This window comes from Ceratosolen solmsi, unplaced genomic scaffold, assembly GCF_000503995.2.
Source record: "Ceratosolen solmsi marchali unplaced genomic scaffold, CerSol_1.0 scaffold53, whole genome shotgun sequence".
NCBI lineage: Eukaryota > Metazoa > Arthropoda > Insecta > Hymenoptera > Agaonidae > Ceratosolen > Ceratosolen solmsi.
The window spans coordinates 1,770,667-1,798,166 of record NW_011948441.1 but is presented as its reverse complement, the minus strand read 5'-3'; the positions used below and the strand labels follow the sequence as shown (position 1 = coordinate 1,798,166).

At 28.5% G+C, this 27,500-nt stretch overlaps 1 protein-coding gene across 1 annotated transcript in view; it reads right to left on the bottom strand.

Moving 5' to 3' along the window:
• Positions 1–27,500, bottom strand: part of Ca-alpha1D (Ca[2+]-channel protein alpha[[1]] subunit D) — a 64,959-nt gene that overhangs the window by 988 nt on the left and 36,471 nt on the right. Inside the window, 27 exon segments of the mRNA XM_011503984.1 lie at positions 1–36; positions 1,891–2,326; positions 3,347–3,727; positions 3,776–3,854; positions 4,940–5,005; positions 6,484–6,624; positions 7,077–7,192; positions 7,804–7,905; positions 8,098–8,199; positions 8,334–8,467; positions 8,587–8,791; positions 9,198–9,422; positions 9,960–10,123; positions 10,285–10,579; positions 10,659–10,742; positions 11,200–11,469; positions 12,576–12,777; positions 12,895–13,041; positions 13,375–13,427; positions 16,917–17,024; positions 22,421–22,508; positions 22,727–22,893; positions 23,247–23,376; positions 23,442–23,562; positions 23,791–23,894; positions 25,128–25,291; positions 27,415–27,500. The exon segment at positions 1–36 is cut by the window's left edge and continues 92 nt beyond it; the exon segment at positions 27,415–27,500 is cut by the window's right edge and continues 30 nt beyond it. Of these exon segments, the coding sequence (XP_011502286.1) occupies positions 1–36; positions 1,891–2,326; positions 3,347–3,727; positions 3,776–3,854; positions 4,940–5,005; positions 6,484–6,624; positions 7,077–7,192; positions 7,804–7,905; positions 8,098–8,199; positions 8,334–8,467; positions 8,587–8,791; positions 9,198–9,422; positions 9,960–10,123; positions 10,285–10,579; positions 10,659–10,742; positions 11,200–11,469; positions 12,576–12,777; positions 12,895–13,041; positions 13,375–13,427; positions 16,917–17,024; positions 22,421–22,508; positions 22,727–22,893; positions 23,247–23,376; positions 23,442–23,562; positions 23,791–23,894; positions 25,128–25,291; positions 27,415–27,500 (4,206 nt within the window).

The window sequence follows — 27,500 nt, the reverse complement described above, 5'->3', positions numbered from 1 at the left end:
CACCAACAATCCCGTTACTCTCTCCGCCCCAGGATACTGATCGAGCGAGTGATCAAGAGAAGCGTGAAGTAAATGAAATCTCGTCAGTGATTGAAAGGCGCGGTCATGCATTCAACATTCGCGACATTCGGTGAGACGTTAGCTTCGCGACCACCGATCCAAATCGCCGATGATCGCGAATCTAACAAATCGATCTTGAACTTTCCATAAAATGCTTACATTAATCCGATAAAAAAAAATAAAATAAAAAAGAAAAGGAAAAAAAAATAAAATAAAACATTGTACGTATTTTCAAATACTGCTGTAAAATAATTTATAGTGAATTAATGATACTTTATATGATTGAGTACTTTTGAAGATTATAGATTATACAATAAAATGCATTTTTATTTTTATGTACTATTTTCTTCATCTCTGCTTTATAATACCTTTTTTATACTTTTAATTTCAATGATCGATCTTCAACCAATATGATTTACTCACACATTCATACTATGAGGCACAAATATTTGTACGTTTTAAGCATTGCCAAACTTAAAAGCTCTACGTTTACAAAATAAAATAATTGTTAGTTTTAAAGTTTGAGTATGTGAGTTCTTGCGCACAGGGTATGAACGAAAGAAAGAAAATAATAAACGCATGCTTCGAGCAAAGTTCGACAACCAGAACAAGTGCTTCATGGATTTTCCGCAGTTTTCTGGCAAGTTTCGTAATCCCCATTGCACTGATATTAAGTTCGTTACCAATGCATTATTATTGTGCATTTATATTCAGTTTTATGTATAGATTATAATTTATATTAATTGTAGTTACCATGTGAACAAAGTTACCGAGTTCTTTCAAAATCGAAGTTGTAATATCAGAGCACAAGTTGAAATATATTCTTACCGCACATCCATTATAATAATCTTAATAAAATAAAACAACTGTAACTCCGGTATTCATGTATTAAATAGGCGTATAATTAAATCAAAAAATTAAAAAAAAAATAGAATAATCTGCAATAGATAAGTTATAGCAAACGCATTGATTAGAGCGGGAAAAAATTTGGACAAAATTATTTTAAAAATGTTTCTTCCTACATTGAAAAATGAAACGGTACTTTAGATTTTCATTATTCACGTGTTCGGACCTCAAAGGTTTATTTTCGGCTCTCGATCAAGCAATTTTCCCATAACTTACCAAAATATTGTAAAAATATGTCTATGCGTGCGCGCGTCTACACGTATGTGTGTGTGGATATGCATATGTATGTGCGCGCGCGTTCGTGCATGCGTTTGAAAGGGTGTGCTTGCGCATGCACGTGTTTATACGCATGGATTACATGAATTCTTAGAATGTAAGATATAGTATGGCATACACATGTACGTACACGCGCGCGCGCGCTTAAGTATTCATGCATATAAACAAATTTATATATGTATATATCTTCTACCTAAGAATTTACGTAATTTTTAATGAATATATGTATATGTATAATTCACGCAATTTTTTCGAATCTCATTATATCACCATATGGGTTAATTATATATTTGTATTTGCATATTGTATAAGCAATCGAATGGTTTTGCCACATAGTTTATCCACTCTTTACGTATTTGTGAATCTTAAACCTAATATACAATCAGAATGAATTTTGTAATATGTATATGTAATATGTTGCATTTAATCAAGTCATGAAATGCGAGAATTTGTAGAGTATTTGGCATAGATAGTAGTATCTCGCTACTTCAGAAAGCTTGCAAAGTGCACATGATTACCGATAACATTTAACTTCTGTAATCCTCAATCGTCTAGCCAGATTTCCCATGTGACATAACCATTCGTCTGCATTTCGCTAAAGATAAACTTGTTAATGTTCATGATCGTAACCCTCGGCGCGCTCTTCACCTCTGCCATGATAGGAGGCCCGGTGTAAGAAGCAGGTATCGCAAACCCGCCACTGCTCAACATCTGCCAAGAAGCCGGCGACGGCAATCGCTTGAGTCTGGGCGAACATCAGACCATTGGCCACGGATCTCGCCTCGCTGTTCCTTCGAGTGCTGTTCCCGAGTTTACTTCGCAACGACAGTGAAATGCTCTTTTTGTTCTTGGGTTTGGTCGACTGGGGACAAGGCGCGGAGTTAGTCGGCCCGACTAGTCGTCGGGGTCGATTCTGCACGCACAAGTTTGGATGGGCTCTCACCCATCCGCTACTATTGTTTCGACGGCTCGAGCCCGACAAGCTTTCGACGGAGTTCTCATCAACAATATTGGTCAGCACCCGCTTTTCTTCTTTTTCCACCTCTTCCTCCTGCTCTTCCTCCTCCACCTTCTCCTCATCCTCGTCCTCCTCATCATCATCATCATCATCACCATCATCATCATCATCATCACCATCATCGTCATCGTCATCATCATCATCATCATCATCATCATCATCATCATCATCATCGTCGTCGTCGTCGTCTTCGTCATTATTGTCCTCCATGTCGTTCCCTGCGTTTTGCAACTCTATTCCTTCGCTTTGCCGAAGCTCGTCTTCTGTTATGTGAACCAGCGGTGGAAGAGATTTATTGTTTATATTTATTTAATCTGATTATTAATTCCTTGTCGTGCATGAATGTTTTCATAAGAAAATAACGAATACTGGCTATGATCTTTTTTTTTCCTTATATAATACGCTTATATACATGGCTTGTATTTATGATTAGCGAATTCTTTTGATTATTTAGATTTTGATGAGCATTTTTATGGAGTGAGTGTGAGTGTGGGCGGGGGAGGGAGTGTACTTTGATATTTAATTTTATGAATTTCCGAAGTAAAATTGAGGGTCACGCTTGAAATTTGACAAGTTGCAAAGTATATTGACAGGTGGGAAACTATGTTCTATGAAATGTCAAGCTCATGACACCTTTATCCTTTATTATGAAACTTAAAGTGTATTTTGAATTATCAAATATATTGAACCATCGAAATTTTGTAGCTGTTGTAAAAAGTAAAAATTAGCCAAACATAATACTTTATATGAAATAGGCTATAAGGTATAAAAATTAATTTTTTTTATCCATATCCTATCCTATATAACTTATCGTTCAAACTAATATTAGACTAATTGTTAGAAATTAATTACAGTCGCTTTAGATGATAAATAATACCCGGCATTGAAATAAAATTACAAATCAGCCAATAATATCACGATGGATTAGATTATTTCTACTAAATTATTTAAAAGTAGACTTCACGAGGGTAATAGGAGATTCTTGTCCAAATTCTTGAAGCGCGCATTTTACAAAAAGGCCGTAATTCGCAAGATATCATACTACGATTTAAGTTTCATAAGACCGCACATTTAGTTTTGTCGAACATCCATTTGAAGTTGGCGAGGGTATATGATGGGAGCGTGAATGTACAAGGTAGGTAATGTCGTACCGTGAGAGCTCCAGACAGCACAATCGGCATAGCATCCCTGGTTCGAGTAGAAGTCATATCTGTACTCGGTACCGGTGCCCATCGACGAGGACGAGGCGAAACTCGGGCTTGGGGCTCCGAAGGATGTATCCGCCGAGGTGGGCTGTGCCTGGGAGCGCGACGCCGTCGCCTGCGACGTGGACGCCAGCTCATCGATCGCGGATCTGCCGACTCGGCGCCGTCGCGACGAACTGCACAGCAACGGGCCCGTCAACTGCCGCTCGACTCCGTCCTGAAGACTGCGACGCCGCAACCCCCAATAATCACACGCACATTTCTCCGATTACATACGCGCAACTCGTTCGTATGCCTATGTTCTTTTTACCATTCGTTTAGCTCTCAAATTGACTTCTTCTTTGCCTTTGTTAATTCTTAAATGTCTCACTAGGACATCTAACGTATTGCTAATTCGACATAATCCCGTTAACGTAGAGATTTTTTATAGTCTGGCCAGTAATACCGCGGGAAATTTGAATGTTGACAATTATATGTTTATCTGCCTAAATTGTAATTTATGGATACTCTTTTTTTAACTATTGCTTTGAGAAACTTTAAGTTTAATCGTGGTTTACACAGTGAGGATAAATTTAATGCCAGGCCCCATGAAACATTGAAAAGTTCAATAAGAATTCAATAAGGTAATAAGTTTTAAATTACAGCATTGTTATAAATCACATACGAGTGTCAGATCAATCCGATAAATCAGAGGGCATTAATTAGATTTCAATAAATATTTCCTTTCTTAGAATGCTTAATTTTCTTTAAAAGACGTCTAATGATTCATTAGAATAATATCGATTATTATAACAATATAGAATCGATTTGAATAACTGTACAAATAATAAGACTATTGCTAAGATTTTATTTGGAATAATCTACATAGCATAGGAGTAACATTCAATTCTAATTATGAACTACTATTTATAATTATTCTTAAAACATTTCAAAGCCTTTTTTTTGCTCTTCACTATGAAAACTTATTTATTTGTTGCACTGATTGTAAAAAAAACCTTTACCAATCCATTATATTTTAACGGATCCAAAAGGCTATGAAGTGTGACATTAATAACAATAAAAATGAATCAATTTGCATGGTTCCTGAGTTGTCGAAGCATACCAAAATATGAAAGCTAGTTTATTAAGGCAGAAAAAGCGGTGAACTATTTATAATCATGCACATGCGTGTTTTTATATTCGTATTCAGCTCACCGACTGAAATCAGATATTTTTTGTTAGTAATAGCATAACAGTAGAAAACAAAAGCGTAGATATCGAAAACTTTTGTATTTTATAATCAATTTCACTTACACGGTAAAAGCAAATTGATCGATTTCGATCCGAAATATCAATCGGATCAGAAATGCAATCGAGAAAAAAAAAATGGTTAAAGAAAATTGCAAAATATCGGTGAAACCCAAGAATTATCAAAAAGCTGGCGAGCTACACAACACTCTGATTAAAGTATGAGGGTATAAATAAATTTATCTACATTTCCTGACTGCAGGTCTTACCATAATCTCTATTTGGATGGAGATAGTTACCGCTACCTGGTCCACTGAAACGTACGACAATGAACAAAAAGCTCGGAAAACGATTAGCGATAAGTGACGGACGCAAAGACTCTTCGAGGCTTGCCTGTTTATCCTCGTTTTACGCGTTATTAATTCGCCAATAAACATATGCACACACGATACATTAAATTATCTGCCAATATGTGATTGACGTTATTAATAATATTATTAAAAAAAGAAATTTGAGCGCGTTTTTCGCTAGCATTGTACACTACATGGAATAGTATACAAATATTTATCAGAGGTATTATGTAATTTAATAATATGACATTTCTTTACGTCGTTCACTTGCACGAAATTTCATTGCTCAACAGTTACATTTTAAAAATATAAAGATAATAAATTTTTCAATAATTAACGATTCTTTTATCAAGTTTACCATATAAACAAGGAAATTTCGCATTGATCGTTACCAATTTTTATGCTCTTACAAGGTAACAATTATATTATGATAAATAAAAGGTTTAGAAAAAGGATGAAAAATATATCATATATATATATAAATTTGACCTGCTAAATTATAGGTAGGTAAACATTAAATTTAAGATACAAGATCATGAAAACATAACGGTCTTTTAAATTATCGTACATTGGTAATACATTGGTAATAACTGAACGATCGGTTGTATTAATAATAATAATGATAATAATAATAATGAAGATGTTGATGACGATGTGGTTGTTGTTAATGATGATGATAATGATTCATAAATTAAATAAGATCTGAGAATTCTCAAATGGATATAATAATAATTAATGTCAAAACACCGAACGATCGTATCGAATGCAATCGTAATTGGCAATGGATTTAAAAAATAGAAAAATTTACACCGTCAAAGATAAAATATTGTTCCAATCGCTCGGCTCATTTTAATTTTCGATCGACTAATTTAAAAGCCACTTCGAAAGGCTTCAAAATTAAAGATACCATTACAATTAAGTGCAAAAATAGAAGAATTAATATGTTAATCTTAATAGCACACAATTTTGCTTTATATATCTTGATTGTATGACTCGATTCTTAAAATGGAAAACATGAATGCGTATTTGTGCATTTTATGAAATAAACTGAGGGGTAAGTACAATTGCATAAAAAATATTTGATAAAGTACGTTCTGTAAAAAGAGTTGGACAAAAAGGGCTGGATGAACGAAATGAAAACTTTAGAATACTGTATTTATAAATCGAGCTTATCTCTCATGCACTACACATCACGTGACATTGAAAAAGTTCTTTGAATATAAGAAAGAACGTGGAGAAAAATTCTTAACAGCGAACGATAATATGTATATGTTTATTGTACACGTACACAAGAAAGTGATAAATATAGGAATTCGCATTTCGTTTGCATCGAATGCGTCGAATGCGTCTAAAGAAAAACCGAAAGGCACGCGGCCCACGGTAACGTTAATCTAACAAAATTATCCGACGATGAAATTCCGCCTCCCGTAGTAGTACTTACTCGACGAGCTTGTGCGGCGATCGGTAGTTTATCAACTGCTGCCCCCCGAAGATGCCGAGTGGCCTCAGTGGGATACTCTCCTGGGTCCCCATCAGTCGCGGCTCGATGCCCAACTGGCCCAGCGCGTTATCGTTTAGCCCACTAAAAAAATACAGGAAGCATAGTAGTCCATGGACCATGTTTGTTTTTTTTTTGTTGAACGGCTTATTTTTCGAACTGTTGCTTTCATGATCAAACACAAACCACGATGAGGAAACGTCTAACGTTTGTGTGGAAAAGATGCTGATATAGTAGCATTTCTCCACGGTATACTTACTTTATTATGTTCATTCATTATTTTTACCTATAAAGGCTCTTTATACGAAAATAAACTTTTAAAGCTTCGTTTTCTTTCCCATTTTACTATACGAGAATGCAAGGATAACTTTTGAAAATAAACGATACAGAAGCAATAGTTGCGAGTAATTTGGTAAAACAATTCATAAAATTAATCATAGATGACAATAGCATAAAAAAACTTTGAATACATATATATATATATATACGTATAATTAACGTATAATTTAAGAGGTATAAATAAAACTTTTTTATACCTTGCTAAGTTGGGAACAACTTGGTGAGATCTCGCGCTGATTTGATTCGTAGTGTCCAGTCCTCCCCTCTGCAATGAACAATATGGCAGGAAATCTATGGAATTGGTTGGCGAAGCCTTGAAAAACATACAGAATTTTAATTCAAACACGAAATTTAGCTTTAATTCGTATGTGACGGTATTAATTATTTTAAAGCAAACCATTTTATTTACATTGTCTTTATCGTTGTAATACTAGTGGAGCGCGATTGCAAGGGGCACTTTAAATAATTGCTTAATTGTCCCCATTACTATGAAATTAAAAGATCAGCATAAGTATTATCTAACGAATTATGTTTTAAATGAATTATTGCATAAAAAATAATAAATAAGAAATAAAAAATGTGTTTCATCCGTTACTTCGAAATATATTCTTTTTAAGATAACAGTGACAGGGTTAATCTGGATGGTATCAATTATCTTTACGTATACATTAAGTACATATACAAATAATATCTAAAGTTTCTTTTCTTGCTTACATATTGCTGATTAAATAATTAATTTGTATGACCAAATAAAGAAAACTACATCAATTTCGAACAAACTCTGATTATGACAATTTACTTGTAATGCTATACACCGTCTAATACATTTGTACTGATGATTATGGAACAATAAAAAAATAGAGTACAATGAAACGGGTTTGGATATTGAGAAATGAAAAAACAATTTTGTACAGCAGATTTTACCTTCGAACGACTGGAATTCAATTTCAGCGATCTCGCTCGATTAAAGCTGTGATGACCTTTTCGCATACTTGACCAAACGCTACCGAACAACGAATGGTTTCTCTAGAAACATTTTAATACAAATAACTTATTACTAAAATTATTATTAAAATTCAACGAATGAAAAGCTGCATGAATGTTTCATACATTACCCTATTGGGATATCTTAATCTACGCACGCACATATTATATTACATTTAATACATATTATATTTGAGAATTAACATTTGCATTGAAATTTTTAAACTACTGTACCCTGTGCATAGGCTCTGGATTGTCATCGAGAAGTTCTTCGAGATTTCCAGATATCGCTCTCTTAAGTTCAGGTCCAGCTTCGTGAAGTGTCCTTAAACCGGCCTGAAATATCAATGATTTCCTATCGTTTACAAATTAAAAATTAATTTCTTATGTTTATTTAAAATATCTGAATGTTCAAAAAATATTTTTAGGTATTATTACTGTATATGTTGAACAAAGGAAGATTCATTAACCTGTAACGTTACTGCGTTGTGGCAATCCTTATCTCCCTCCTTCATCTCTAGTTCTTTCCTCTTTTTGAAACGTCTAAAGTAGTCCTGGATGAGGAAGGTTGCATAGAACTTACCCACCGTTACCTCGTCATCCACTAAAGCCAAGTCACATATTCAGTCATTTCTTACATTTATAAGGAATGTTTGATAATATAGAAAATGAACCACTTGAGTCGACAAGCGCTCGATTAAGTGTTAACAAATTTGTAAATACCTCCGGGCGGTGGAACAACTTGATCCAAAAGTTTTGGACTCGTGCGCTTCCAAATCTTTTTGATGACGGCTCTCAATTCTGCATTTGCGTCATCGATGTTGCCCTCTGTCTTTATTCGCAACGACGTTCTCACAACGGCGAAGAGTGTTGCATTGAAGAGAACTGTACCATCACTGTTTAATGGCATGTTCATTGACACAAGTCTCTGGAATAAAACATATTTTATAATTGGTCTCGAATACTGATATTAAGAGCTCAAATTACAAAAGTAGTTTGTAATGTTGAGAGTCTGTATAAAAAAGCAATCTTATGTCATGCACTTATCAATATATTTTAAAATAAATTACTGTTTACGTTAAAAGTTCAATAATCAGTTAAAATATTTATATTTACGATCTTTTTTTTTCAAGTCATACTCTAGTTATACTATTTTTTCTAAAATAATTTATTTCGTAAATATATGCTATGCAGTTGGACGTACATTTCATTAAATTTGATAAGATATGTAGTCTATTTTACGCTCACATGCTATATATGAAAGTAAAACTCTCACTGAATTAATTTATTGTATTGAATAAATGAACTCTAACGATCCGTAATAAATAACTAACTTTGCAAGCTACTCGATGGGGGCATAATTTTCCGAAACCGAGAGGTGGTGATATCTTCCTTAGGAGTGTCACTACGTCCAAGTGTTTGATTCGACCCTTCGCATCCGGATCGTACTCGGACCAAAGTCGAATAAATTCGTCGAGATGATGAGGTCCCAGTATAGACCAATCGCGGGTTAAATAATCGAAATTATCCATAATAACTGCTACGAAAAGATTTATGATCTGAAAAAATTTATTATATTAATAAGACTATATTATACAATGATAAAAAAGAATTATTATTCAATTGTATATACAAACATATATGCACGAATGAAATTGATGAAATTTTTTTCCTTCTTTTTTTAGTATTTTTTTTTAGTCCATAATGTGAATGTTCTCGTTAATCACATAAATCAATTCAATTAAAATTTAATGTTTAAAAATTGTAATGCTTTATACATTTATATATATATATATATATATATATATTCAAAAGAAATAGGTTATAAAAAAAAACTATTTTTATAATATATGCAGAACGTATCGTTCGGTATTCAAAAACTATCAATATTAGTATTTGCTGCACACATACGTTATTAGATGAAATGTAAAATTCCATCAGAATATTATTTCATATGATATATAATATATTTATATATTATCAATATAGGATTAAATTTTATTTAGTATATCACAAAGTAAATGCTTTTATAATATTAACATCGCAATATCTTTTTTCATATATTAGTTTATCAGATAATTGAAAATTGTACTTACTAAAAATGAGCAAAGGACGTAAAAAGAAATGAAGTATGGGAAAGCCAAGTCTGAACCACAACTTTCTGGCTGTTGCTCCGTTATATTCGAAGTCGATGGCGTTTGCACGCATCCGACTTTATCACTATAGGAGCACGCCATCATGATTTCTTGCCATGCCTCGCCTAGGAATAAATATATAGAAATATCATTACCATTGTAATATAATATCGTATTGGAAAAGAAGACTAATTGAGAAATAACTCCGACATTCTATTATATGAAGACTTCTTCATTTTTGTATTGATTAATTTTTATATCATAACTGTATATGATAAAAATTTACCCGTGGCCGATCGAAAGAGAACCAGAACAGCTTGTGGAAAGTTCTGAAAGTGGTTATTGCGGTGTATTGGTGTCCCGTCATCGATTACAATCTTGCCAAACATTTGCATGCCAATGACAGCGTAAATGAAGAATAGCATAACTATGAGGAGTGCGACGTATGGTAGAGCTTGAAACGACTTGATAAAAGTCCACAGGAGGGTCCTGATGCCCTCACCTCTACTGAGTAATTTCACCAGCCTCATTACACGGAACAGCCGAAAGAAGTTAATTGAAATACCCACTGGTGGACCAGTCTATAAGAACAATTTTTATATATTTGATTATTATATGCTTAATTTAGCGAATGACAACGACCTGTCAATATTAACATACCGTCACTTCGGAGCAGACGATATCGATAAAGCTGCCAAGGACTATAATGAAATCAAACACGTTCCAAGCATCGCCGAAATAGTTCTGCAACAATTACAAATAGCAATTACGCAATATACATGCTAACTGCATTGTCTTAATATGGTAATTAAAAAATTTAATTATTTCTCTCGTATATTCAAGTTTTACATCTAAAATAAAAAAATTTTCAGCTTTTATTCACATACGATGCGATAATAATCGGTTTGTTCGGCTAGTCTTTAAATGTTTGTCTATTTCCAAGTATTTATACTACTATAAAAGTAAATAATAATGATATTCTAATTGGGAACGGTTCTTTAATTAACTTGTTAATTTTTAAATGTTTGAAGTATCTTCGCAGACTTGTGCAGAGGGCGATAGCTTTACTTCTAATAAAATAATAGCCCCTTTTTTCTAAAATAATAATACGAATGGTGCTCCACAATGAGATAATTATCGAAAAGCGTTAAAAGGTAAAAACACTGATTATTAGATTATTAAGTAATAAAAATAAACTGACTTTGAAACGGAAGGCGGCGAGTTTGAAGATAAACTCGAGGGCGAATACCGCGGTGAAGACCATGTTCAGACCATCTAAAAGATCCGTGTAGGCTTTTGGCTGCTGGTAGAACTTCATCGCCAGAGTAACAGTGTTTATCATGATCAGGGTAAAGATTGTGTACTCAAATGGCTGTGACGTCACGAACCACCAAACCTTGTACTGTATCCGGTGCTTGGGAATGTATCGACGAACCGGCTTCGCCTTTAGTGCGAACTCGATGCAATTTCGCTATTTTTATAATTATTTTCTATTACATTATGGTAAAGTTTATATTAGAGTTTACAGTCGCCGCGTGCAGAGCTGTCTATTTATTGTAGGATATTTTTCATAATTTACTTGGTTGAAAATAAGTCATTATGATGGTAGAATGTCTGAGTAGAAAAACTGATTAATTTATTTGGTAAAATATATATGTTTAATATTTTCTAAAAATACATTAATTATTTATTATGCATTATTTATGGAATATTAATTTTTAATATAAAAACTATGCTAAAAATAGTTAAAAATGACCATAGTGTTATTTACTTTAATTTTTAGTCTTATACATATACTAATATGACTAATACTAATTGTATAATTAACTTTTACTATAATTTTAATGATAGTGAAATTTACATTTAAGTCAATTATTTTTATGAACTTGTTCATAAATTAAATAAAAAGTAAAGAAAGAAAGAATTAGCACACTCTACGTCTGAAGTATTTGCAAAATGTATCGCAGATATGTACAATTTCTATATAGAAATTATACGCTTCTTCATTTTAGTTGTACATGCTATGAGTTTTCATAAATTTCAAATAAAATATATTTTAAAGAAAGTTTTAATGTGAAGTATAAAAAGTAAATATTTTTTAAATTAATTAGAAATAAAAAAGTTTAAAAATTATATTATTTTATTTGCGCGGTATTTTTTTTAATGAAAATTACTAGGTTTGTTGATGTATTTGACTAAGCTTTCAATTATTTCCATCTTACGGAATTTCGAGTATTGCAAACTTCAAATATTAGCTTAAATAGACAATTTATTGTTCTACGTGTACGTTCGCTGATTGTAAATTCAATACAAATTGACTATTTGTTAAATTGTCACTTGATACAAATAACTTTTAAAATCACTTAAACGTATATATCCGTTTAATAATGATAATGAAAACAAAATGCATATTAAATTATTGTTCATCTACATTCAAATGAAAATGTCATTATATTGCATGTTTTTTGTCTTAATACGAATACGAAATTCCAATAGGGGCTAAATAAATTGCCATTAGAAATAGATATTATTGTTATCAGGGTGCTAGTAAACATTTTAAAATACTATTTTATTTACCTGATTCTTGTCAAGTTCGCAGTTCTTGTATTCTTGTTCGCCCTCATTTTGAAAGGTGACAATAACGAAACCGACGAAGATATTAACCATAAAGAAAGCAATTATGATAATGTAAATAATGTAATAAGCTGCTACGATGGGTCGAAAATTGTAAATTGGTCCAAAGTCTTCTTTGTTTGAATCGATGGACACATACAATAAACTAAAATAATATCATTTTGTTCGATTTTAATTTAAGCAGCATATAGTTTATTGTAATGTAAATGACTGAAAAATTATCATTTAATTGGAATATTGAGAAAAATAGTATTCGACTTACCCAGGCCATCCCTCAAAAGTGGAGACAGTAAAAAGTGTTAGCATTGCCTTAGCAACATCATCAAAATGAAAAGTATTTTTATCCCATTTTCTCTCTTCAGTCAATGGCCTATTAATATTTCCATCTTCGTATTTTATATAAGTTCCCCTAAAAAAATGATACATTATTTGTCATTATTCGATATATGGCATGAAATTTATTGTATTTGATCAATTTGTTGCAATTGTATTTACCAATAAACTAATAATTTATAAATAATATACGCAATAAATTATTCAGTATAAAATTAGTTACTAATGCTGACTTTTATTTTTAAATACAATCAAATATATATAATTTTACAGTGTCAATCGAAATATTTAAAGTAAAATTAATCGTATTAAAAGATATGATTTTAATTACACTTATTATATTTAACTTTACAATAAATTTTTGATAATAATTTTTATAGTTAATATCAATATTTTTTAAACAACTTACTGACACTCGTCCGCAGTCATTTTCGATCTGTCGTTGCACATAAAAAACTTTCCCTGTATGTAGTACACAAGAAATATATTATTCATCAAATATGTTTAGTATTTTGTAATTGTAAAAAACACGTAATGTGAGTCGTTGGAGTTTGATAGAAAACAGTATAGGCACACACGTTTATTTAAAATAAATAATAAACAAAAAAAAGTATAACTATAAAATTCTCGCAAAAGCCAATTAAAGAGGCGCAAAAGAAAGTAAAGAATTTTAGGCAGCATACGCATAGTGGCTTTCATCACAGCAGCGCAAAAGTGTGAACGAAATTCAAAAATAATGGTAATGTAATAATAAATCAAAGACATTCCTCGCTTGTTGTTACTTGCATATTTCGTACGTGCACTTAATAGACCCCCTAAGTATAATCTTTCGTAATGTTGTTGAATAAAATAAAAGGTGCGATTTTTTCTTATTTAACAAGACAAAGGCTGATTCTTGCTACTCTTGTCTCCCTTTTCTCTAATGTATCTTATATACAATCTATTGCTATATTTTGTTACCAATATCTAATTTATCTATACAAGGAGCCATGACAGGAAAAAATTCAAATATAACAAAGATATTCTTTAATAATAATTTTACATAATCTTTCTAATACTTTATACATAAGATATATTATCAATTTCAAGAATATGTAAAATTTTTAAATTTATTTTAATTTACTAAAATGTTAACTAAAGCGGATTATGCTTTGATAATTAAACAATAAAATATTGATTTAATCGATATTAAAATTCTATATATATATATATATATATAACTTTCTTTTATTCTAACAGCGTTTTGCTATTACTGCCACTTCAATGAAATCGATTTAAAAAAATTTCATTTATTAATATTCAAATAAATTTTGTTAATATGATATAAATCCTTACTCTGTACATAATTTTGAAATGAATAAAAAAAGGTGCAATGCGAGAGATTAATTAAAGTTATGCATTAAGAAAAATAAACAGTTAATAAATGAAAAAATTTTAATTTATATATTCTTGTAATACGATAATAATTTTTTATCCTAAAAAATGTATTTAGTATGAAATAATTAGGTCTTGATATTTTTACAATTACTTATTAACAAATTCATACATGTGAGAAAGATTTGTATATTTAATAAATTATGACACTTATTAATCATGACCCAATGTAGTTAATGACAATTACATTTTTTAAAAATTCAATAAATTATAAATCTCATAAAAATAAAATAGCAAATTTTGTTGACAAATGGATTATTCATATTATTATTATTAATTATTTTGTTTTTTGTTTTGGTACATAGAGAAAATAAAACTAAACATTGCTTTAACAGCCAACTCTCATGGAACTAAGTAATATAATTAGTTAAAGATGATAAATATAGTATAAGAAGAATAATTGTACATTATTAATTAAACTATTAAATTATACTTTATAGTAAAATGTATTTTATTGAATTTTAAAATCTTATTTGTATTACTTAGACAAATATTATAAAAATATACAGTATTAGCAGTAATAATATATCTTATTGAATTAAAATTTTTCTATTCACATATAATATACATCTAACAAAAAAGCATATAACATATATATTAAATAGATAATTTCAATTAAATAATTACTGCTATAAAAATTTTTTAAATTTTATTTTCATTATTTTCTAATAAAGATATGAACATTTTTTAAATTGTTAATTTATAAAGGATTAATTACAAATAACCAAATTAAATTTAAATAAATAATGTTCTTATTTGGTTTATAAAATATAGTATGATATTTTAGCTAAATAAATAAATTATATCAATAACATTTCATTTTGTTATATTATTTCCAAATTTTGTGTACTATTTCACAATTATAATAAAGTAAAAAATAAATTTATAAAATTATTAAGATATTTACTTTATTAATGGAGATTATTATATTTCTACATTCCCTATTTTTTTTCTTTGCCAATAATCTTCATAATAATAGTAAATAATCACGTCTCTTTGATAAAATTAATTCTGAAATGACATAATAATGATTTTTAATATTAAATCTAAATAATATTCGTGCAAACATGAAATCTGATAATTTATCCAATAACACTATGTACTCAAATCTAGGTATACTAGTATACTAATGTAATTTTATATATCCATTTCATCATTATGTCATCATTCAATAATGACCTATTTTTACATTTGTTTATCTTTAATTAAAGTTAATCTTATCTTATCTTTAATTAAACTTTGTTAAATTATTACAATAAGTGTAATTAAATTATAGTATGATAAACATTATTGATACTCTAGATAACAAGGGTTTTTCGTAGAAAGTTTTTTAATCCATTTTGGAGTATTTACATGCACATCTATTAGTTACATAAACGTGAGTATATTTCACATGCGACAAAAAATGTTTCACATGCGTTTATTTTAAGTATAAAACTATTTTTTGAGTTGCTGTATAGTAAAATGAATTCAAAATATTTAGCCAATGGTTATCGTTACCTAGTGTGCCAATGATATTTAAAAAGTAACCGTGGAAGATGTGATATCCCAGATAATTTGAATGAATTCAATATTGTTGTAACAATTTAATTAAAAGTTATAAAGGAAATCGAAATATACGGAAACATGCAAAAGTAGTTCGTCATTTGCGATGAGAAGAATAATGCGAATCGAGATTTTGGCTTGCCAAGTTTTCGTTGTTTACCTTTCATTATTAATTCATTTATTATTAGTAATCATTCGGTGCAATTTTATTTCTATTTTATTAACCAGATGATAATTTATATTAACAATAATTAGTTGTGAGTCAACCGAGTAAGCATTAGTATTTATTTTACATAAACATTTAGATGCTTGTTCTTTATTTTTTACTTAATTTATTAAATTATACATACGTAAGTATATATATATATATATATATTAAATAACAGTGAGACAATTGTAAATTATAATTACTATGTACTATATTATATTTTGTTGAGTAAGACATAAAATTTTACAACGATTAACTGAGCAAGCGCAGAAGAAGCGAAAGAGAGATGAAAATACATCGAGTGTCCTTTTCTGTCCAGAACAGCGGGAATAAAATACATATCTATAACGTGCTTCAGTGTTTGCAATAATATTACGTTCGTTTATTTAATCAATTCGATTCATCGCTTATTTAAAATAGCCTTTGTAATATAAAAATAACTGACCTATTGCATTCGTATTTTTCATTAATATTTCAAATATGTTCGATATTTTTAATTATTTAGCATATTAATCCTTCATAATAATATATTTCTAAATATAATAAAATTCGTTACAAAAATAGTATTAATATAATAAAGATTTTACTTTGAATTCAAAAATAAATTTCGAATACTAAAGTTCGCACTTGGGCTCGTTTTTAATAAGCGACGGTTTTCTACAATATAGAAAAGTAATTGAGATTACAACAGAGAATTAGAGTAGAGTAGTTTTTATATAAAAAGAGAGATAAAGATTTGTATCCAACAGGAGTTGATTTTTTACCTTGAAGAGCTGGACACCAATAACGGCAAACATGAACTGTAGGAGATAGGTGACCAACATAATGTTGCCAATCGTTTTAATGGCAACAATTACGCACTTGACTACGTACTAGTGTTTATTTTCTCATTTTTAATGTGAATTTTTTGACGTAGCCATTGTAAGAAAAACACATGTACGTTTTATTTTTTGTATTTTTGTTTGCGAAACACAGGTGAAGGTGGAGACGAGCGAGCACACAGGATTGATAACAAAAAAAAAAAATAAAGATAGAATGATATTAATAAAGAAGTATCATTGTACGGGATTTGTTTATTAATATTATGAGCATGCAATTTCGTTGAAATGAGCCATTGAGCGACCTCCAACATATTTTGTCCATTTTTTACATTTACGATGAGAATATTTTATTCATTATTCATCACGATACTTATGAATTTATACTGATTTCAAATTCTAACGAATACTTTTTTACTGTAAATAAATATAAATTAAAACATTTCTACATAAATACTTCAATCTATGGAATTCGAACAGTGCATACATATATAAAATGTGATTCATGAAATGCTTTGATATATATGTGGTCTATCATTGAAACATTTTGTTGGTGCACGCGTTTATGGATAGTAGAGATGGGCAAAGTCTTTTGTTATTACATTTACAGTGATTGGGTGTCGATAATTATAATTTCAAGCAGTCAATAATTAAATAATAATTTATGACATTTTTAACGATATATCTGAATGATAATTTAAATAAAAAAATACTAATTGGAATATTAATAATGATTGGAATCATTTTATTCAATGCAGTTATGAAAAAAGATGATGCCCATCTCCTAATATCACACTAGAATAGTTGTAAATAGGATAGAATAAGATGGCGAATTCTGAGCTTAAATTTATTCAAATTTCTTGCGCACCATATTTCCTTTTATTTAATCTCATCAAAGTTCAATTGTATTGACTATAAAAGTCACTGTTTGAATTAATTGTAACTCCAAAAATCATTTATTAACTATTATAAATTTCTTACATATTATTATCATCATTATTATGAAACCACCAGGAAATGATTTAGCAAATACATAAATAAGTTGCTCAAAATTTATATAACGTATATTTATATTAAAATCTGGTGAATCTTTCACAGTTTAACTAACTCATATAATATAAGAGAAAGAGTTGTATTTTTATATTCAACTCAAGACTCCTAATCTAATCAATAAATTTCATTGTTATAATGAATTTGTTCGTAACTTTATTCTCTTTATAAAAAGTAGTTTTCAAATTGTCCCTTAAGGATGCACCAGTTGGGATTTACTATTGAGCTATCAAGCAAAAGCTATCGTTTATTCAGAAAAATTTCAATATATTTTTTATTTTTAAATAATGGAAAAATCAAGGTTTATTTTTGAGATTAAAGAGTTTGATATATTAAATATAGGGTATGTTGATAGTGTGTATTCAAGTGTTTGTGTATTTCCAATCCTACGTAAATGAAATAAAATCAATATTGTTAACGTTACACAATAACTATTTGTAAATTATTGACATAATTGCTATTTTATAAACTAAAATTAATTATGGTTACCATCTTGAATTGCATTTTAGTTTATACCAAAAAAAAAATTCATCTCATGAAATATTATTTAATGTTAATCTTTCATGCTAAATTACCATTTATATTTGTAGAAGTGAACTGAAGACATATTTCCTTTTAAATTTTGATCATTAAATCTTCTAGCTATAAGTCGAAAATGTGAACATATATTTAAATTATAAAAAATCAAATTCTAGGGAACAAAAATGTCTAAAACATATAAATCAAACGATCTAAACAACACACCGAATTACGAACTATTGTCATGGCTTTATTAAAGGTAAATGACAATTACTCCACTATTTGAAATATTTACAATAAATTTATTTAAAAGAGCATTGAATTTAATGTCCTTATATATTAATAAAAAAAAGACTATTTTAAAATATTTATTTTATGTATTTTATATAATAAATTATAATATTATATAAATATTGTTTCAATGCCCTTCAAAATTTAATTGCATAAAATTCTATTTATTAGACGGACAATTATTAGTAAATTAATATCTAAGAATATAGATTGACGAAGGGAGATAAGATATAAGTCAATATCACTTCAGTCATCCCTCTAAATTATTTGTTTTTCAAAGGTCGTCTTTGAATTTCGTTTCGCACTTTCCTCCAGTTGGCTTATTATATTTGCTATGTCATAAATAATTACGTATTAAATTTTATAATTTTGTTAGTTAACACAACACTGCAAGACATGCAAAAGTCTAAATATAATTTAATTTCTTTTTCACAATATAATATTTTTCGTATTGATTTTCTGATATTCAACTTTTAATAATATAACTCAATGAGAATTTTCTAATAAATTATTTTCAGTTAATTGCCTTAAACAAATTTAACCGTTTACATGAGAATGTATATCAAAATAATAATAAATAAAATAACTAATAAAAGCTGACGATACTTTAAAAAAAAAGAAATTTCCATGAAAGATTTTTAATAAAAACTTGCGTTAAGCTATAGGCATTTGTTTTCTACATGATAAATTTTGATCACTTTTAGGAAAGTCTTCAGTCGAAAATATTGATTATGAAAACCTACTTCAGCGCTATATGCATGCAAACGCTATTTATTTTATTTTTTTAATAATATATTTCAAAAGCATGAAATTTTAATATGTAATCATTTGTGATAATGTTGATTTTATAATTGATACTGATGAATCATAAAACGTTTTATTACCAATCTATTACAAATTAAGTTAAAAATTCGAATAAGTTCGATTTTAGTAAAAATTAAAAAAATAATATTAAACAAATTTTAAATTAAAGTAATATTAAGAAACATATATTTTTATGTTTTTAAAAAAATGATGATATAAACATGTGTAATAGTGTAAGTTCATGTTTGGAGGTGTTTTTATTAAGAAGACGCAATAAGAAAACAAAATAAAAGAAAAATTAAAAACGATTCATGACATTAACAACAACTGTTCAAATAATTGATGCTCTCAATAAAAATAGGAACAAAATCAGGGTAAACCCAACAGGTGCACTTATTGGATTATAAAAAAATAATGTACGCTTTTAACCTTCATCTTCATAATTGGATTTCAAAAAAATTTTTCTAATTCATGTAAAATCTTGTATAAAAGACATATCGGAAAATAAAATATAAAATAATTTAAAGTAGTTATTAGTTAAATAAACAAATTTAAATTTTGTAAAATTACAATATTTGAATTGTTATTATTACTTTATGTATGTTGTCGTAAAATAATATACTATGAATAAATTATTAAAATCAATTGAAAAACAGCAAGATTATAGAATTGTAATAACAAAAAAATTTAATTTATAAAACAATGAACATTTCAATGTTTGAAAGGACCGTAGATAAAATAACATAAAGATAAAAAAATAAACAATATGCTTTTAACCTTCGTCTTCTTAATTGTATTTTAAACAAATATTTCTAACTCACTTAAAATCTTGTAAAAAGACATAAGATATATAAACTGTAATATAATCATAAAGTAGTTATTCCGTGAATAAATAAATTTTAATTTTGTATAATTAAAATTTTTGAATTGTTATTATTACTATATGTGTATTGTAGTATCCAATTGTAATGAAAAAAAATTAAATATATAAGAATTTAATGATACGATAAATGCATTTTCAAAGTTAAATATAATGTTTTTTTTAAATATTATGAATATTTTAATTGTTTGAAAGCACGGAAGGTAAAATAATAGAGATAAAAAAAAATAAATAATTTGCTTTTAGTATAAGCAAAATTTGAAGTAAAAAATGAAGAAAAATGTTATTGTATCATCAGAGACTACTAATAGTTATATAAAAAATGAAACTATATTATAAATATAAAAATTACCATATTTCAATTGATTTCAAGATAATATTTTCAAAATATTGTAGAAGACGAAAAATAGTATGACACTTCTACAGCTAGAAATATTTTTAATTTATATTATTATTTAAAATTTTAAATATATAATCTTTCGTAAAGAATTTTGATTAATTTAAAAAGATAATATAAATTTATATTGCAAATTAATTAACATATGAATTATATTAGAATATGCTAAATTTTAAAGAAAATACTTGATACCTTTCACGATTGTCAAAAATTAAAAAGAAAATTTATCTCTGTACATAACAAGAAATCTAAAATTATATTTATAATATAATATTAAAATAAGAAATAAAGTAGTACGGAAAATCCAGCTGAGAAATTAGTCTGTGTAAGACAGTTTCAATCTATAAAAATTACAATAGACGGATAATTTTGTTTAATATGCAAGGGAAAGTAAGTATAAAAACGAAAGTAAAAAATTCCTGGTTAGAAATAAACTTACAAAAACATCTGGCACGTGAATTTATAGTGCCATGTGATTAACAAAAGCAACAATAAAAAAAAAAAAAAAAAAAAAACAAAGAAACAATTGTATAAAAAGTGTTTGATGGAGAAAGTTATAGGGCTTGTATTTCAAACTTTGGAAAATCAAATATGAGAAAGAATTGTTATAAATATTATTATATTAAATGGCTAAAAAAAATCTGACGTGATTTTTTATAAAAATTTTTATTAAAACAAAGAGAAATAGGAGCTTATGTATTTCTCAAACGAACGAGTCTCTCGACCAACAATAATCAATAATTTGCGAAATATTTTATAAAATAAAATAAAAACTATATTTATCGAAGTTTCTAACCAGGCGAAAAATGAAATAAAAAAAAATAAAGATAAAACAATATATAAATCATAAAAGAAATGAGAATCGAACGAACTCAGGAGTCGTGTCGTGTGCTTTATAACACGAGATAAAAGAAGGGAGGTGTTTTTGTGTTAAGGGGTAGTCCTACCTTAAAGAGTTGAACGCCAACGACGGCGAACACGAACTGCAGGAGGCTGGTGACAAGGACTATGTTGCCGATAGTCTTTACGGCTACGATGACGCATTGTACTACGTGCTAAGGGCGCCACAATATTCAATCGTAAAATATTTCTGTTTACTCTTTTTTCGATTTGCTTAACTCTCCCCTTACTTTCTCTCTTCGATACGTTCACCGCTCACTTTATCACGAATTAAGAGCGAACTTACCTAAGGATTTCTGTTATTTGCGTGTGGTTTCGTTGTTCGATCGTTCGATCGTGATTGTATTATTTTGTTTATTTGCTTTTAACCGTGTAAGAATTATTATTAGAACTATTTTTTTTCTTTGGACATTGTTGTAGAATATTTTCCTGATAAAATTACAATATGATCTTACACAAACAAACTATTTTACATGCGATGTTCATTAAATTTATTTCTTTACATAATTTGACTGGTCGACTATGACTATTTGATTTGTGAAGATCATAGCTCTCTTATAATTTATATTTAGGTAATTATATGCTTATAGATAAGAGGGGAAGAAATACCTTCAATCCTTTGGCACGATTAATGGCTCGAAGCGGTCGCAAAACCCTTAATACACGGAGAATTTTCACCACCGAAATAGCACCAGAACTGTAATTAATATTATACGTTAATTAAAATGCTGTAAACTATGTTTGGTATAAAAAAAATTATGGAAAATCATATTAAATTAAATAAGTATAAAGTTTTTCGTCGATGATATATAAAATAGGCAAACTACTAATATTACCTTAAAATTTTGGACTATTTTTGTGTAAATAAATAATATACAAAGGAACAAGATATGAGATTTAATTTCTTACGCTCACCTCAGTTGCGTTGAGACAATAGATACGCAAACGACAAGGAGATCAAGGAGATTGAAGGACGACCTACAAAAAGCTCCATCGTGTAAAATGAAACCATATGAAATCGTCTTGAGGCAAATTTCAATTGTGAAAACTGTCGTAAAGAAGTAGTCGAAGTATGCTAAAATCTAAAATTGATATATATTACATGCAAACAAAATACTAAATAAGATCATTATAATTATTTATGAGATGTAAATATATATGATTTTAGTTATTTATTTTATTAGCATAATATAATAGTTACTAAAAAATAAAATATAGTTACTCGCAGTTTATAATGTTATAATTACTAATTATTAACTATTTCTTTCTATCTCTAATAATGTATATAAATTTTCAAATATTAGTTTATCAAATTTTCTTCTGCCCCAATAATATCTAACGCAATTTAAAACACACACACACACACATACTCATCTTTCCTATTATTCTTATTATATTGATGAAAGATTGTATGAAAAAAAAAAACAAAACAGACCTTATTTCGCTGAGAATTAGGATCGATTGGATCCTCGGCAGCAAGCATAGCTGATGAGATCATGATGCAAACGAGAATGATGTTACCGAAATAGCTATGATTGCACACCCAGTGGCAGAGGATACGAAATCTACGACAAAATTCAATTACCTTTCAAAATATCAGTACTGTAATTCATTCATTAGTGAAATCTACCTATTCGTTGGAGAGAAAATGAAAAAAGACGATGCTGGTGGAATCGGAACAATTTTCGTTCCCATATTGAACTCGGACATTCTTCGTGGTCTTGCGCTCACTTCATTCTCAATTTCGTCTTCTGTGAGCATACAGTAATATCATTTGTATGAGTTTTTCTAATTAAAACGAATTATGTTTATTGACTGATAGCTTAAAGTTTTTTTTTTTTTTTTTTTTTTTTTTTTTTTTTTTTTTTTTTTTTTTTTTTTTTAATATATGCTATGAGTACATCTTTATAATAAGTCTTTTAATTTAAGAGTATTAAAAGAGTTAGAATACAAATATTCTAAATGAATTCATGAAGTACCTGGTATTTCTGTATGGTCATCTTCATCTTCTCCTTCCAAATCTTCTTCGTCAGATTCCAAATCAAGTCTCACTTTACCATGTCCATCATCTCCTTTATCCGATCTGTAGTTTAAGTATTCGTTTCATGTGAAATTTAGATTTATGAATATTAATTTAACCGAAACGTTATACTTTGAGAAATGCATAGATGTTGAACTTTTCCTGTACGTATTTTAGTCAATGTATTAGCCACTCGACGTAAGATATTTGCACGCGGGTTCGCAAATGCGCACACATTCGGTCGTTAAAAATTTATTCAATGTTGTTTTTAAATTGTTAAACTATGAAATTATTATTAATAAAAAATTTTAAAAAAATGTTAAAAATATTTTCACTAATATAATTATCGATGAAATAAAACAATGAAATTTCCATTTTTTTATTATGCAAAAAAATAAAATAAAGTATTATTCTTAACATTGATGCCTTTACTATTTGAATTGCTACGAATATTTTTTGAAATTTCGAATGTAATTAAAACCATTTTATAAGTTTATTCTTATGACAAATTGTTTACAATTAAAATTCAATTTCTCAATTTCCGAATTTTTATATAACGTATAATTTAAAATATATCTGTGTAAATAAACGTATAAGGAAAATACATCTGCTGCACAAATAATTCAATGCATGAAATGTTAATTATAATAAAGAATATATTTTAAGAACGCAATTTAATCATGTAATTTATCGATTTAATTTACAAATACACTAATAGGTTTAATGCTTGGTTAATCAATAACCGAATTTTTCCGTAATTCCTTCGTTGATTTATAAAATGTTTATAGCTTAGTTTTTAAGATAATTTTTCAACAGCAATTCAGCCTATCATAGTTTAAATTACAATAAATTCTATATTTTTTAAAATTATTATTATACTTATTAAATTCTTTATACTTTACAAATTTGTTTATTAATTGCATTTTTATATTAATTTTACTTTAGTTTTTAAAAATATCAAATTATGTTATGATAAATTTCCATTGTTTAATGTATTTGAATAATAATAAGGGACTAAAAATTAATTGTTTTATCTTCGTAGTAAAGTAGTTGAGAAATAAGTTTAAAACTAAAACTGCAAGTTTGCTTTATATCAAATATATACCAAATATATATTGTATACAATAATACAAATTTGGAGATTAAAAGAACATATGAATTTACATATTTTTTCTCATCAAAATCATATGTATTATTCTTTTATTCATAGCATTTGCAACATATATTATCTTTCTATTCATTACTTTAACTCTTTTCTAGATGTTTCAAAGAAATAAACAAATTATGGATACATACCCCTCGAGGGCAGCTTCGTAGTCGTCCATCGTTTCGTTAAGGTCTTGTTCCATATCGGTGCCTCCCTCTTCGTCCTCACCACCAGTAACATCCCCCCCGTCGTCCTGTTCATTGCTAAGCTCGTCCTGAATAGGAGAGCCGCTTCTTGATTTATTTTTCTCTGCCTGTGAAAAAATGAAATCTAATATATCACGACCTTTAAAACTTATTGTGCATTTCATTACATCTAATATATTCTGTATTACATTTGTTAAAAAAAAATAAAAATAAAAATAAATTAAAAAAAAGTATTGTAAAGTATGAACAATACAAAATTTGTAAGTATTTATTGATAGTTGACAAATATAAATAATAGTATTATAAAAGACAAACACAATTCAAAATTTAATTTTAGCATTAAATTTAAGCATATCGTGTAAACTCGTGTGTGCACGAGTGTGTATATAATTGCATTATTGTTAAATAAATATTGGCCCCAATATAAAATTATGTATGTACGATAAAATAAAATATCCTCCATTACAGAATAAATTGAATTTCTTAATAATAATATTTGCAAAATTATAAATTAGCTTTATAATATATATCATATTATATGAAAAATAAATACTATAAAATTACAAATTACCTAATAAATTGGAATCCATACTAGTTATACTGATTTTAAATTAATAAAATTGTTAAATGTAATAAAGCAAAATAAAAAAATATAAATAATTTTATACCGAAAAAGCGATATTTATTTAAATGAAATTTCATAATTTCATTTTCGAAAATAAAAAATTGAAATATTCGATCAATAAAATAAATGAAAAATCCATAAAATAAATAAATAACAATATCTTTTTACGTTAATGGAAATTAGTAGTTTTACTTATAACAATTATAAACAACATAACAAAAATTAAGCTATTTATTCTCATTTATATAATATTAATTGTTCGATAATTTTTGAAATTTATTTAGTGTAAAGAGCTCATTATTTTTGAAAAACTATATAAATTGATGGGAATATTGAATAACAGTAGAGCTTCTATAAGCGTATTTGAACGATATTGAAATCCTCAATGACATCGAATAACCAAGTGAGCTCAATTTAGTTACCGATATAATTACTATCATCAGAATACACTTTTTTATTTGCATTAACTGATTGATCTCGTTAAAAATCAGATTACAGAAAATTCATTGAAGTTGAATTTAAAATCCCTTCTCTTTTTACAATAAAATACATCTGACGCTTGTTTCATTCGATACATCTCAATTATAGACGGTGGATTATAGAGGTTGGAATAAAATCTTGAAAGCTTCACTACGATATAAAATAATATATTTCGAATACGTCATTAGCCAAGTTAAAAAATACCCCAAGTAAAGCAAAGTCTTTTGTAATAACAGACAATGTCATGTAATAGAAGGCTGTGCACAGAATGTACGAGCAACTCGAAAACGAACAACCGAGTTATCAGACAATTTGCTTATTCGTTGATTGTTTCTACTCGTATAAATGTATCTTCTCTTCGATGCAAGATGATATCTCGGTGAAACGCGAACGATGCTGAAGTCGAACTTGAATGATGCTGAGGTCGCTGCGAACGTCGCTTTAAGGACAAAAGCGTCGTGCAACAGACGAATAACGAGACAGCGGTGCATTGCCGCGTATACTATTTTTATATAGGTGGCAACGTTTCCCGATTGTCGACTAGAGAGATCGACTGCTTTTTCATTCTCAACGCTCATTGTCCCGAGGCACTTCGCCTTTATATAATAGCATACGAGAACCAATCGCCATCTAAGATAATTGGCTTCGCTATCGATGTGTAGGCGAGTACTACTTACGCGTTTCGTTAGTTTACTTATAATTTACTTCAACCAAATCAAATCCATTAATATATTATAGATAAATATATACACATAAACGTACATCAATTGTTCTGTGCGTTTTATTTATTATACAATATATGTATTGAAAATTATGAAGATGGTTGTAAAAGCTTTTAATTTAGACTGTAGTATGCTCGAATCCTTTTGAAGTCATAAATAAACTCATTATAACCAAATTCATTTAGTTTGTCATTCGTAATTCAATTTCGTAACAAAGCATTTTCGTAGAAAAGCATCCTTAATTTCTTTATGCACGTAATGCTACATCAGCGCTTTACATTACTTGACATAATAAGCTCATATAATAAAGTTTAAATGAAAAATATAATAATAAACGTAAAGGATACGATAGTGAGTAGAAGCACGTAGGAGCGAAAGATAAAAAAAAAATATACGAACTTACCTCTTCCTCGGCTTCCTTCTCGATAGCGGTGAGTGACTCAGCGTCGGCCAAGTTATCGACAGCAATAGCCAAGAAGACATTCAGCA